This window comes from Ochotona curzoniae, unplaced genomic scaffold (assembly GCF_017591425.1).
Source record: "Ochotona curzoniae isolate NIBS_2020 unplaced genomic scaffold, NIBS_Ocur_1.0 scaffold_2683, whole genome shotgun sequence".
NCBI lineage: Eukaryota > Metazoa > Chordata > Mammalia > Lagomorpha > Ochotonidae > Ochotona > Ochotona curzoniae.
Genome location: NW_024467100.1, coordinates 8,833,598 through 8,847,692, shown reverse-complemented (window position 1 = coordinate 8,847,692; position 14,095 = coordinate 8,833,598). Strand labels below are relative to the sequence as shown.

At 44.6% G+C, this 14,095-nt stretch overlaps 1 protein-coding gene across 2 annotated transcripts; it reads left to right on the top strand.

Moving 5' to 3' along the window:
* The first annotated feature begins 554 nt into the window (after positions 1-554).
* LOC121171490 (antigen-presenting glycoprotein CD1d-like) lies at positions 555-5,453 on the top strand. 2 transcript variants are annotated; one of them, XM_041003197.1, is made up of 6 exons: positions 555-615; positions 1,358-1,624; positions 2,028-2,306; positions 2,762-3,037; positions 4,638-4,752; positions 4,854-5,453. In XM_041003197.1, exons 1-6 carry the CDS (start codon positions 555-557, stop codon positions 4,873-4,875), a joined length of 1,020 nt encoding a protein of 339 aa, XP_040859131.1. In that variant the 3' UTR covers positions 4,876-5,453. The 2 variants fall into 2 exon arrangements, with proteins under 2 accessions (XP_040859131.1, XP_040859130.1); XM_041003196.1 differs by lacking the exon at positions 555-615 and having other exon boundaries at positions 1,276-1,624.
* The last annotated feature ends 8,642 nt before the right edge of the window (positions 5,454-14,095 follow it).

The following is a 14,095-nucleotide window of genomic DNA, read 5'->3' as shown; positions in this document are numbered from 1 at the left end:
AATTCATTTTAAAATGTCAGGTGTGTCATAACAGTGATACTCACACTTGAAGTAATGCAGGAAAGCCTAAGTGTGTAATGCAAATAGAAAGCAACCAGGTTTTTCATCTGCAGACAGCCATGGATGAAGCAAGCAGTTTTCCTTCTGCATGGATGTTTTGCATTCTTAAGCCAATGGGAGTCAGAAAAGGGGTACAGCTTCCTGTCTTCCTTTCAAAGGGAAACTGCAGTTACGAATCTCCCTATTGCAGCTCCCAAATTCTACAGGGACAAGGCAGGTTGAAGACTAGTGGATTGTGACAAGGAAGGAAGCTTGGCAGCAGGTTGTCTTAGACTGGAATCAGGGCTTAGAGGTAGGTAGACCAGATGAGAGCAACAAGCCCAGAGTGGGAGTGGTTTGACTGTGTCAGCTTGAGAGCAGAAGACACTTTGGGGGAGGGCAGAGGAAGTGGGTGGAGGCATTGGAATCCTGCAGGCAGGTCTTTGGGGACTAGTGGGTTTGGGGTTTGTAGATAAAAGTCAGAGGCCACTACAAGCCCAGAGCTCCTCAGCAGCATGGGCCACCTGCTGTTCTTGCTGCTCTGGGGGCTGCACAAAGTTGGGGGAAGATCTGATGGTAAGTAAGAGGAGGGCACTTGGGTACACACTGATAGATGGGAGGAAGTAGGGTGAAACAGAGCACGTTTTGAGTGAGGATGAGACCAAGGGGCAAAAGGGACTCACAGTCTGAGTGCCATAGGGGAGTGCATTGCGTGGTGAGGGTAGAGAGCTCCTGGCTCCCTGTGAGGCTCCATGCTGCCTATAGTTTCTGAACCCTAACCTTGCATCCCAAACTTCTGCAATGTTTGCTTTCCGTTCCTTATACTGCAGCAGGTGCTCAGCTTTTGGCGTGCTCCCCTAATGTCCTTCTCTTTGACTTCCTCTCTTCTTCTTTTTCCCTTATTATCCTCTTTTTCCCAGACTTAACATATTAGAGATGTAATTGCTCTGTCTTTTTCTTTTTCTCTGTGTGTCTATTTTTCTTTGTCTCTCTAATTCTCTGTCTCTCTCTCTCTCACATTCAGACGAAGAGAGAAAGAGAGAGAGAGAATCATTCCTTAAGTGAGGCACTCACCCAATTGTGGTAAGGCCAGGTCTGGGCTTTGCCCAAACCAGAAGTCAAGAACTCGGTCCCTGTTTTCCTCTGGGGACCTCCATGCTGTCCCTTTCCCAGGCACATCAGGGAGCTGGATCCTGAGCAGAGCAGCCTGGACTCCAACTGGAACTCAGAGGGGAACCTGGGTAGCAGGTCATGGCTCACACCCCTGCACCACAATACCAGCACTATCCAATCATTTTTTTTCCGTTTTTCTTTGCAGTGCTACAAAGAGCTTTTCCCTTTCACATACTCCAGATCTCGTCCTTCCCTAACAGCAGCTATGCACGCACAGACTTCTTGGCATGGCTGGGGGAGCTGCAGACACACCGTTGGAGGAATGAGTCGGACACTATGCAGTTCCTGAAGCCCTGGTCAATGGGCAGATTCAGCCAGCAGCAGGTGAAGCAGCTGCAACAGGAGTTTTTGGTTTATCGACTCAGTGTCTTCGATGATGTCCAGAAATTTTCCAAACTGCTCAAGTTAACCTGTGAGTTGAGGCATGGGATTCTGGGTATCCACCAAGGGGAAGGGTGGATGAGTTAGTCCAGTTAAGGGACTATGGCTCTGCCTGTTGAGAGACACTCTACCTCTTCTGCTTGCTGCTTCTGCCAGCTGATGTCCTTTTTGGTCCTGCTTGCTCCACATTGTCATAACCTTGAACTCTGAGAGGTAATAAAAAATCCAAGTAAATATCTTCTCCTTTACCACTTTGAGATTTATTTAAAAATTAATTTTAAACAATTAATGAATTTTTAAATTTTATGATCAGTTTCAAGGGTCCGGAATCCCTCATACTGCTTTCCCAGAAATTATTACAATGATATAGTCATTCAAAAGCAGTTTTCCAGTTTTTAAACCTTTCTTTGATCTGTGACCTTTTCTCTCTGCAGACCCTATTGATATCCAGGTGTTTGTTGGTTGTGAGTTGCATCCTGACAATGTCTCTGAAAGCTACTTCCACGTGGCTTTTCAAGGATCACTTATCCTGAGTTTCCAAGGAAGTTCTTATAAGGCAGCTCCAGATGTTTCTCCAAAGGTAGATGTGGTTGTCCAAGAGCTCAACAAGGACCCAGGCACGAGCGCAGTGATGCAAGTGCTCATGAATTATACCTTTCCCCAGCTTGTCCGTGGCCTTATTGAGGCAGGGAAATCAGACCTGGAGAAGCAAGGTCAGCCTGTCTTCCTCAACCTCACATTCATTGGGAGTTTCCTCAGGACTTTTCCTTCCCGGACTTCTCTTCTGTTTGGGCATGGAGACAGAGAAGGATCCATGCGGGCATGTTAAAACATGAGGGTGTTTCTTCATGCCACAGATGCTAACTGCACACCTCGTGGAGGCCGTCAATTGCACTAAATTAACAGTGAGGGTCAGAATTGGGATGTGGCAGGCAGCGTCCCTGCTGTAGGGGCAGAAGACATATGAACAAAGAAGGGTTTTTGGGGGGAGCATTTATCGGACATGGGAAGCAGGGTAGGATATGCGGGTGGGTTGTCATGAAAACTGTGATAAAGGGTTGAAGGTTTGAGAGGCCTTGTCTTCTAAAGGGGCCTGGGATAGCAGGTGTCTCAGAGGCAGAGTCCTCATTGTCACACACCCTGTCTCTTATTCTTTTTGTGGATACAGTGAAGCCTGAGGCCTGGCTGTCCAGTGGCCCCAGCCCTGGGCCTGGCCGTCTGCTGCTCGTGTGCCGTGTGTCTGGCTTCTACCCGAAGCCCGTGTGGGTGAAGTGGATGCGAGGTGAGCAGGAGCAGCCTGCACAGCAGGGTGACATCCTTCCCAATGCTGATGAGACGTGGCATCTCCGAGTGACCATGGATGTGGAGAGCAGAGAGGCAGCCGGCCTGTCTTGTCGGGTGAAGCACAGCAGTCTAGGAGGCCAGGACATCATCCTGTACTGGGGTGAGGAAGCCCTGGAGCTCTGTCTGGAAATGGGAGGAGGAGGTCCTCATGCATAGAGGGAGGCAGTGGGGAAAGGTTGGGCTTGATACTGCTGGGATTGAAGAGTTTCAGAGAGGAGCACGTGGGACGACGGGGATGCGAGGAGGGCATTCCAGATAGAGACAGAAATATAAAGACTTGGAATTCAGAAAGTGATGAGATAAGTGTTGCACATTCAAGAGGAAACAAAGCCCCAAATTGAGAGTTTGTGAAGTAGGTGGCAGAGAAAGAATCCCAAGAGGATTCCTTTTTTTTTTAGTTTTGTTGGTTTATTACTTTTTTATATTCTGAACAATGCGATCTGTTTTATTTATGTACATTTTTAATTGCATTTCATTTTATAACAACGTTTCATAGGCTCTGATATTCCCCCATTTCTTCTCTGTGCGCTCACCCCATGGTGTATTGCTCCACCTTATTGCAGTATTACAGTTCAAATCTAGTCTTGTTTGTTTCAATGCAAGCATGTGCCATGCATAGAGTCCAGTATGTTATTGCCCAGCTGAATCCAACAGTTTCCTGGGGAGAACAACTGTGTTCTGCAGACATTCCTGGCAGATTATCGTTCCAACCATTAATGCCATAACATAACATCAACAACATTTTCCAAGATTATGGTGTTAATTAACATTGTATTTAGTGACTGATATATTAGAGAATGCGAGTTCTTAACCGCATCCTGAGACTACTTCATTAACGTTTCAATTATAGTTTGTATACAACTGGCTTCTATCCACCTTAAATTGGCTAGAGCATACCATTCAGTTATCTCATGTCTATTTTCACTTTAGAATTTAGCAGTTTGTTGTGTTGAAGCATAATTTTTACTGAACTTGGCAGATTTTAGGATAGTCTAAACTGGCTTATACCTTTAGCAAGGCATGTGACACCCGTTGAGGCATAGAACACTGTTGGGAAGGGTGTGCAGAAAGATCCTCCATACCCTAGTTAGGAGTACTTTATTTTTGTGTCCTACCTAGTAAGGTATGTGTGAGTCACTACTGATCGTATCCTGCCTAGTTCTAAGCTTTCCTTGTTGTGCTCTGTCTAGCTCAGTGGAGAGAGCATTAGACTGAAGAAGAGGCTTCATTCCTCAGTTGAGAGGGGGCCAGGGACTCTGACAGGCAGCTTGACTAACACTTAGTCTTGCTGAATGTTTCCAGGGTGATGGTCAATGCCCTGCACACCAAATTCGTTGTAGTCATCATTGGTCTCCATTGAAGATCATGTATCTTATTTTACATAGGCAGAGACTGAGGTTCAGATGGGTCAATGTCCAGAGTCACAAAGAGAGTGAGCAGTAGAGTTAGGCTGAGGTGAGCCTACCTGCAGAGCTGGTGCTCAACCCCTCTAAGCCATTACCATCCTTTGGTGAAGGGAACTGAATTAGGGATGGCCATGCCCTGAGGACAGTTGGGGGAGCTAATGTTATGAGGATTAGATGTTGGAGCTTTCAGTGGAAGAAATAGAAAGCACCTAGTATCTGGAGAGTTGCTCAGAGCAGAGGTGTTGCTGTAGGGAGGGACCTGTGCACAGAGCCTCTTGTTTCCTCCTTTCACAGGTGGAAGCCGCATATCCTGGATGTGGATCTGGGCACTGGTGGTACTGGGCTGTGTGCTCATTGTGGGAATAGCATGTTTTAGGAGACCCATATGGATGTGGCTTAAGAGGCACTGGTAAGTGTCATTTTCCCATCTCCTCCTTGCCTTAGCCTCTGTGCCCTTCATTGTTTGCTCACCTTGTCTTTAATGACCCCTCTGACTCTGTCCTCTAACAGCTCCTATGAAGACATCCCGTGACACCGCTTGTCACACCTGCCTCTCTGGAACTCAGGACCTCAACTTCCCAGGATATCAGTCCTGAGCTGTTTGGGAATTGAGAGTGAGAAGAGAGGTCCCTCAAAAAGAGGAGAAGACCACAAGGCAGCTGTGGGCACATCCTCTCAAGAGTTGCCTAGAGTAACTTCAGTGTTCATTATACTGCAACTGGATTCTGTGGTGAAGAGTGCAAACTCTGATGTGCTGCAGGACAGCGGAAAGGGACCGGGGTGTCAGTGTGTGTGTGTGTGTGTGTGTGTGTGTCTATATTGACTATGTCTCAGAACTGTTGTGGAGATTGAATGTATAAACCTGAATAAACCTGTGAGAGCCCACACTGTTTTTGGTGCCACACTGCCCTCAAATGACATTATTGGCTTTGCTTGCTAAAGCAGGGTCATTTGTGAAGCAACCGAATGACCTTCTGCTTTCTTAGGACATGTGTGTGTTTAAGCTGCTCCTGAAGCCCTTTTGGAATTTCTGTAACTTGGAATTGCAGTAGTTCTGATGCTTGTATGAACAACCTGGTTTTGGAAATGAAGAGTTATCTCTCCAGGGAACCTTGCTTTCTTCCTCCAAACGTCAAGTTTAAAACACTTCAGGAAATCCTGGAATTCATTTTGCCTCATGTAAATACTCTGTGTGGTTTGAGTGTGAGTCAATTTTCAGTTTGTTGTTGTGCAGCTCTTAAGGCTTTATCTTTTGGTTTCTGTTTAGTGATCGTGATCAGAATTCCTTTAATTGCTTCTTACAGAACAAACAATGGGAAGTGTTTCCAGGGAGAGGAAGGGTTGAAGTTTCTAGCTATTGTACAGTGGGGTCTGCAGTAGAGTAGGAGTGAGGGTGCGTGGGACTGTCCCAGGCACTTGCCCAGAGTTAATGCCTACTTGGTGACCTTACAGCCTCATCCTAGCAATAAGCTTGCCCTGTCCCTGTCAGTGTGGTGGACAGGCCCCAGAAGGTTCTGCTCCTGCCTGTGTCCTCTGCAGAGCCTTGCATAATCTGTGTTAATGTATTTGCTTTGTGACATTTCTACTGAACTGCATACCTCTGGTCAAGCCCTGTGGGTTGTTTCCAGCTTTCCAAGCAAGTGTATAATGATGAAATAGTTACTGAGTTTATTTCATATTTACATATTGAAATTGCACAAGTTAGACAGAGAATTCTTTCTGTCTCGTACACTTCCTTGGATCAACATCTGATATCTAACACCCCTCAACACCCTCTAAGCTGCTGTGAATACATCTATGAATCACATAAACCTAGCGCATTGTTAAGCTTTCTGTTATGAAATATAACCATGTTTGTGTTAGTTTTTAAAAACATATCACCTTCAATGAAGTATAACTTATGTATGAGAACTTGTTGTTAGTGAATATATAGTTTAGAAATTTTAGCATATATATGTATATATATATATATACACACAAACACGCATAAATGTATACAAACTCATTTAGCTGCCTTCTCATTTCCCAAGACATTAGATCTGATCAACTGTCCCAAATTCTGAAATCAGCCTGCAGATTAACAAATGAAAAAATTAGCTGAAACTTTTAAAATTACCTTGCAGTACAATGAGAAATATTTTTAAATCTCCTAACTTGGCTGAAATCTGTCTGGATCACCAGAGGTCCCGAATTTCTGACTGCAACGTGGATTTATCATGTTTTGAGTCACAATCCCTACCCATTAGCCATCCCAAGGACACCATATTTGAATATGCGGTGTATGGAAATGCATGTGCTACCCTGTGCCTTTCAAGAAAGATCAAATACTTCCCTTCCTGACTGACCAATCAACTTCCACACCCTTCACCTTCTTCCAGTAAACATGCTTTACAGTTGTCTGTGGTGCTAGATGTCAACATGTGCTGCAAAAGTTGTCTCCTAGATTTTTGCTTCGCTGCCTTGGAATATATTTTCTCTCCATAGGATTATAGTTCCATTACTTACCATTCCAATACCCAAAGTAAGCTGAATTGCCAACCGTCCCTCATGGCATTTAAACAATGCCCTCCACACTTACCTTAGCAACTACTGATCTAGTTTCTCTATGTAGTTCTTCAATGTTAGAATTCCTTCCTCTTTCCTCCTCCTATGTCTTTTTTCTTCCTTCCTCCTTTCTACTTCCTCATCCTACTTCCTGCTGTCTCATCTCTTCTCCCCTTCACCATCTCCTCTCATAAATGATGTAAAACCATGTGATTGAGAGCAGGCATGGACGTTCCATGGGTTGTTTTCCAGCTCTGCCTCCTGACTCCAGTTCCTACTAATTCAAGAAGGTGTGACACTGACTCTAATGAATGGGTTCCTGTCACCCAATTGGAGAACTGGACAGCTTTGCTTCACTTCTGAAATGCTATTGCAGGCATTTGGGTAGTTAGCCAACCGATGGGAGCTTGTTCTGTCTACTTCTACCTCTTTCTCTGCTTCTCAATAAAACCCAAATGTCTGATTTCTAAAATTTGGTAATTTCCCATGTAGCGTACCTATCAATTTTTAAAGTTCATTCATTTATTTTAAGTTATTTGTGAGAATCAAGATGACACACTAGGGTAAGGATATGTTTAAACAGATGGAGAATCATTATCCAGGGTGAAGCAGAGAGGATCCATTCTAGGAAATAGTTGAGGACAGGCCAATGCCAGAGGGGCAACTGGAGACTTACAGACACAGGAAAGCAGTGGAGACAATGGTGTGGTGCTGCATGACCAGACACCGCAGTGGCACTCAGTGACTGGCAGTCTGAGATGTATCAGTTGCTGGAGCTCCACCAGCAGTCAGATGGAAGGTGAGATCACTGGGACATCAGCCTGTTAACCCAGGCAAAGAACAGTCTGTCCCGTTGATTGATTTGACCAGGAGCAGAAAGCAGCAGATCCCAAACAGGCAGTGCAGGCACAGGGTACATTTCACATCCCAGACCCCACCAGAGCTGCATCAGGTGCCATTTTGTGCAGTGAGCAAAGGCTATGGGACAGTACTACACATGCACTAAGCTGAGAGTGAACTCCTTTTTGGCTTCGTGCTTGCAACTAAGCACCATCTGTTTGGGTGTAGATCTCTTTAGATTGTGTCTGTTGGGAGTTCTCTGACCGTCCTGTACGTGGGTTGGATTCATGTTCCAAGTGTTTTGGAAGTTTTCCTGTATAATTTTGTCGAGCATCATTTGCATTCCTGACTCTCTTTCCACTCCTTCGGGAAGGCCAATGATCCGAACATTCAGTTTTCTGAGGTGGTCTTTCATTTCTTGTATCATTTTATTAGCTTTGCTGAGGCTTGTCTCCAGCTGTTTAACAAGCTGGGTATCTTCATTTTGTGTCTTCTGTTTCAGAGATCCTTTCCTATGCTGTATTTATTCTGTTGGTCATACTTTCAACCTTGAATTCCAGGTCAACAATTTTGTTTTTGACTTGTTGTATTTCTGTGACTATGTGGTTCTGGAAGTCTTCCCACTTCTTCTCATTGTCTCTGACTAATTTTATCATTAATTTTTTAAATTCCTTGTCTGGTAAAGCTTCCATGTCTTCATCTCACATCTCCAAAATAGATATTGGCTTTTGGCCCTTTTTTGGTGGGGTGCTGGCTCTTTCATCTGGATCATTACTTTTTCTGATAGTTCTTCCCATTGCGCTGATGTATCTTTTGGAGAGGCCAAGGCACCCGTGTACTAAGGGTCTCCAAGCGTTATCCTGCAGAGATCAGAGCCTGCAGGTGTAGAGTAGCAGGGCGTGGGACTATTCAAGGCACTTTTGGTGTTTCCTCAGTGCACAGGACTGCAGGGCACCACCTCTGAGGCCCCGTGGATTCAAGGCACACTCTTGGCGCCTCCTCTACAGGTATGCAGCCCCAGGGAGTGGAGGAACGAAGGCACTCTCTAAGTGTATACCCTGCATGGGGGTCCACAGGACGTGGAAGATTCTAGGTGCTTTTTCTGTGTGTCCTCAGTGCCAGGGACTGCAGCGCATGGAGGGTTCCAGGTGCTCTCTGGGAGCTTCTCCTGCATGGGTCCACACAGCACGGCAAGGCTAGGGATTTTTAGAGCCTACCTGGTGTGTCACCCACATATGGGACTGCAGGAGAGGAATGAACCAGGCACTGTGTGGGAGCTTCTCCTGCATGGCGGGTCCGCACAGTGTGGCGAAGAGGTTTTCAGAGCCCTCCTAGTGTGTCTCCTACATACAGCTCTGTGGGCGAGGAGTGATCCAGGCATTCTCTAGGAGCAACTCCTGTGCTGGGGTCCACACAGTGTGGCGTGAGGGTGTTCTGAGCCCTCCTGGTGTTCGCCCATGCACGGGACTGTAGGAGAGGAGTGATCCAGGCACTCTCTGGGAGCTTCTCCTGCCCACAGGTCCACAAAGTATGGCGTGGGGATGTTCAGAGCCCTCCTGGTGAGTCCCCCGCGCACAGGACTGTGAGGCAAGGAGTGAACCAGGCACCCTCTGGGAGCGACTCCTAGTGGCGGGTCTGCACAGTGCAGCATGAGGGTGTTCAGAGCCCTCCTGGTGTGTCCCCCATGCACGGGACCGTGGGAGAGGAGTGATCCAGGCACTCTCTGGGAGCGACTCCTGTGCGGCAGGTCCACACAGTGTGGTGCACACAGGATAGCAGGGTGTGTGTGGGGTGTTTCAGACATTCTCTGGGACCTTCTGCACGCTGAGATGCATGGGTCCACACAGTGTGGGAGAATTCGGGGCACTTTCTCTGTGCCTCTTCAGCACACAGGACCTCTGTGCGCCACCTCCAAGACACAGATTCGGCAGTTTCAAGGCACTTGCCATGTGTCCTCAGAAGCTGGAAACTCCGTGGGAAGGGGTGGGTAGTGGAGCACCAAAGAGGCTCGGGCTTTGTGCTTGCCCCTGGAGGCCAAACTCCAGGAGCTGCTGACCCACTGCAGTCCCTCCCGAGCTCACCCAAACCTCAGGCTCTTGCAGTCTGCCTCTGCCGCTGTTGAGGACCTTTGAAAGTGACGAGCCCTCCAGGCTTCCTTGTCTCTGGGTCGGCTGTGTCTCCTGTCAGCTGCCCTTAAAGGTGATTCAGCAGGTCTGCAGCGGGACGCTGTCTTCTCTGCCTTTTGTTTTGTTTTGTTTTTTTCTGGTTGTTCTTCCGAGTTATGTGGATCTTTTTGGCTCCACAATGTCCAGGGAAACTTCACGCACCTCTCCCTGTTTCTCTTTGCTGTTCCTCTTTGCTCCTTCTGTCGCGTTCTATCCCTTTCTCACTACACTCTCCCTCACAGCCATCCTCCTATGTCGGCCATCTTGGCGCCTCCTCCTGAAATTCCTTAAAAAGAGACTTTAAGGCAAAAAAGGATAACTGGAGAGGAAAAAAGTTGTTTCTTAACAAGCTTCATGTTGTGAGGGGTATTTCTGTACACCTAAGAAAATAAACTCTGAAAATTTATTTCAAAATTTTGAAGGACTGAAGGGAAATCTTTACACAAACGTCATAATTAACAATAGGCACAGTTGACAAAAATCAGCATAAATATGAATTATCTAAACATCACAATAAAAATATTAGTTGGTGGGCCTCTATACCATTCTATATCCAACAATTCTAAAGTACATCGACTTCTCTAGCATGAATAAGTTATGTCCTGCACTATAAAATAAGTTAAAATTTTTCAGAAAATGAGAACATATTAGTTACCTCTTCATCACTTTAACTGAAACAGTGGAGAGGAGATTTGGGGGAAGATAATGGTTTGTTTTGGCTTAGAGTTTGAAGGCTCATTCAGGATCAGGTAGCCCCATTAGTGAGATCTGCTGGAGACCAGAAAGGGGGTGGGAAGAGTGTGCAGGGGTGGCCACATGGTGATCCGGGAAGCCGAGAGAGAAGCGAGGTGGAACTTGGATGAAGTCACCGACCTTGTAATGAGATCCTCATTCTGAAGACAAGACATTGTACTTAGATCAACTCTCAGGTCTTAGCTCATCAATGTTAACATAACAACCTCAGAGATGGAAAGCTGATTTTGTTTATTCCATCATGGAAAAGCATAGACCCCATCTGTGGAAACAGCATTTGATGCAGCAGTTAAGACACTTGTTATGCGAGTGCCTGAGTTTGGCTCCTAACTCTAATTACAATCCCTTCTTCCTGTTAGTGTGTACTCTGAGAGGTGGCCATAGATGGCTTGCGTGCTTCAATCCCTGTTACCCATGAAGCAGACCTACACTGACCTCCAGACTCCTCACTTGGCAGGTGGTTAAGGAATAAAGCAGCAGGTGGATGATACTCTGCATATCTCTCTCTGCCTTTCAAATGCAGTAGCAATGGATTTTTTTTAAAAGTTCATTATAGCATTACTATATGATCCTACTCCTTGGGAAAGAGTCAAAAGAAATAAAATCATTTGTACACAAAAGATTTGTATGTGAATACTCTAGCAGAATTGTTCACAACAGCAAAGAAAGAGCAACCAAAAGTCTGCCAAGTGACAAACAGATGAACAGAATGTGGTACTCCCACACTGAATATCATTTGGCAATCAAAAACAAACGAAACTCTGATACTTGCTGCAACATGAATTAATTTTTAAAACATTCTTCTAACTGAAAGAAGTCAGTATAAAAGATTGCATTCCTTTTCTTGATTGGCAAACTCAACAAGACAGAAAGTAGTGGCTAAAAGGGGCTAAAGAGACAGAAGGACATGGAAGTGAGCACAGTTAGCTTGGTGTTTCTTTCTAATGCTCTGATTATAATTAAATACTCTGAAATGAAAACATTCTGATTAAAATTAAATAGTGATAATAATTGCACAACCTCAAAAATATGTTCAAAACTATTTTTCCATGCACTTTTGAGTGATGACCTTTGTAATACTAGAATTACATCTCTACTAACAGATCCACTTTGGCAATGTAATAGTCCTTCTAAGTTCTTTATTTACATGGAAGGACTACCAAAATATATATGGCTTGAGATAGGCATTGGGCATAGTAGCTAAACCTCTGCTTTTGATGTCTGGATCGGGCCCGGCGGCGTGGCCTAGTGGCTCAGATCCTTCCCTTGAATGCGTCAGGATCCCATATGGACACTGGTTCTAATCCTGGCAGCTCCACTTCCCATCCAGCTCTCTGCTTGTGGCCTGGAAAGCAGTCAAGGATGGCCCAAAGCTTTGGGACCCTGCACCTACGTGAGGGACCTGGAGGAAGTTCCTGCTCCTGGCTCCTGGCTCCAGATTGGCACAGCACCAGCTGTAGTGGTCACTTGGGGAGTGAATCATCAGATGGAAGATCTTCCTCTCTGTCTCTCCTCTCTGTATATCTGACTTGGTAATAAAAATAAATAAATCTTTTAAAAAGAGAGAAAGAGAGAGATGTCTGGATCCTAAATTGTGATCTAGCGTCTCCAGGTGTCAGCTTCGCTTCTGAGTCCAGCTTTCTGCTCACGTACTGCCGGAGGCAGCACATAGTAATTCAAGTATTTGAATTCCTGTCACCTATGTGGGAGATCCAGACAGAATTGTCATCTGCCAAGCTCCGGCTGTTATGGACATTTGAGAAGTTAGCCAGTAGGTGGGAGATCTGTTCTGTCTCTGTCTCTGTGTTTCTCTACCTTCAAAATAAATTTTTAAAAGTTTTTCAAAATATATATGTGAGACCGAGCACAATAGCCTAGCAGCTAAAGTCCTCTGTGCCAGCAGCTCCACTTTCAATCCATCTCCCTACTGTAGCTTCGGAAGCAGAGGAGATGGTTCAAGTCCTTGGGCCCCTGCACGCTTGTGGGAAACCCATAGGAAGCTCCTGGCCTTAAACTGGTCTACCTCCAACCATTGCAGCCATTTGAGAAGTGACTCATTGGATGAAAGAACTCCCTCTCTGTAGGAACCACTTGTGAAACAGTGATTTTCTCCTTAATATTCAATGAATTTTTTTAGTGGAGGATTAATCTTCTGATTATAAAGAAAATTGAAAATATGCCATTGTGAAAATTAAAAGAACAAGAAGAAGGGAGGTGGGAATGTAGGAGGGATAGAAGGGTAGAGTGGGGAGTATCAATATGCTTTTTAAATTGTATATATAAAAATGTTTTAAAATTAAAAAAATGTTTAAAATCCTAATTCATAGCCAAAAAAAAAAAACATAGATGCCAACAATTCTTAAGTACATCAGTATTTTATGTGCCACAAAAATTGCTGAGATTTGCTACAACATTTAGGATGCCATTCGGATACCTGTAGCTTGTAACAGAGTTTCTGAGTTTGAATCTCAATTCCCAGCTCCAACTTCTTGCTAATGTGCATCCTAGGAGGCAATAGATGATGAGTCACATGGGAGACCCAGACTGGCTTCTTGGCTCTTGGCTTCATCCGTTGGATGAATGTGCATCTCTCTCTCTCTATGCCTCTCTCTTTCTCTCTCTCTCTCTCTCTCTCTCCCTCTTTCTCTCCCTGCCTTTCAAATCTATAGAATAGATTTTTTACAACCTTAACAATAAACTATGACAGAATGTTTTTAATCACTACACCTTTCAGTTTTTATGTTTTAAACATTTTTGTGACTTATTTAGATGTAAGTATTAGGCATACATAATTTTGAGAAAAATGCAAAAGAAAATTGCAAGAGAAATAAATTGGCTAAGGATTTTAAAAATTTCATGAAATGCCTAATTCCTTCAAATCTACTTAAATAATTCTATCTCATTTCTTCCAGGGGCAATCACGGTTATATTTTACTGCAGGTAACCCACCTTCTATACAAGAAGAAGGAAGGAATCCTTATTCCCTCTCTCCATTCTGCTTTTGCAGCAGTAAAGGACAGAAATTTAGCATTCATGCTGAAACATCATGGGTAAAAAGAGTAACAAACTTGAAAAGCTTAGATTCTAACTAGAGTCGTGGAAGTGGCTTTTGAGTACCAATCTCTGCACCAGTATTGTGGAGAAAGTTGTGACATTTTAAGCAACTATTTCTGCTTTATGACACTACATATAGTTCTAATTAATGCCTATCTCAGTTTTTGCCACTGCAACACACATACAAATATCCATATGGACTTAAACAGATGCAACCATCATCTCTGTGCATACATGCCTAAATTCTGATGCCTTCACAATAATGAATATACTCCTAAGGGTGGGATTTCTGAGTTAAGGCATCTGTGAATTTTTTATATGAAAAGTTTTCCCAAATAGCTTTTCAAAAGGTGGATTTCAAAGCCCTTTATTCTCCTTTACTGCCCCTGACTTGAT

Excerpts from the sequence above, each read along its gene's own strand:
- LOC121171490 (XM_041003196.1), top strand. The coding sequence starts at position 1,291 with ATGGCTCACACCCCTGCACCACAATACCAGCACTATCCAATCATTTTT. Across the intron at positions 3,038-4,637 it reads GGACATCATCCTGTACTGGG|GTGGAAGCCGCATATCCTGG; the intron begins GTGAGGAAGCCC and ends CTCCTTTCACAG. Across the intron at positions 4,753-4,853 it reads ATGTGGCTTAAGAGGCACTG|CTCCTATGAAGACATCCCGT; the intron begins GTAAGTGTCATT and ends GTCCTCTAACAG.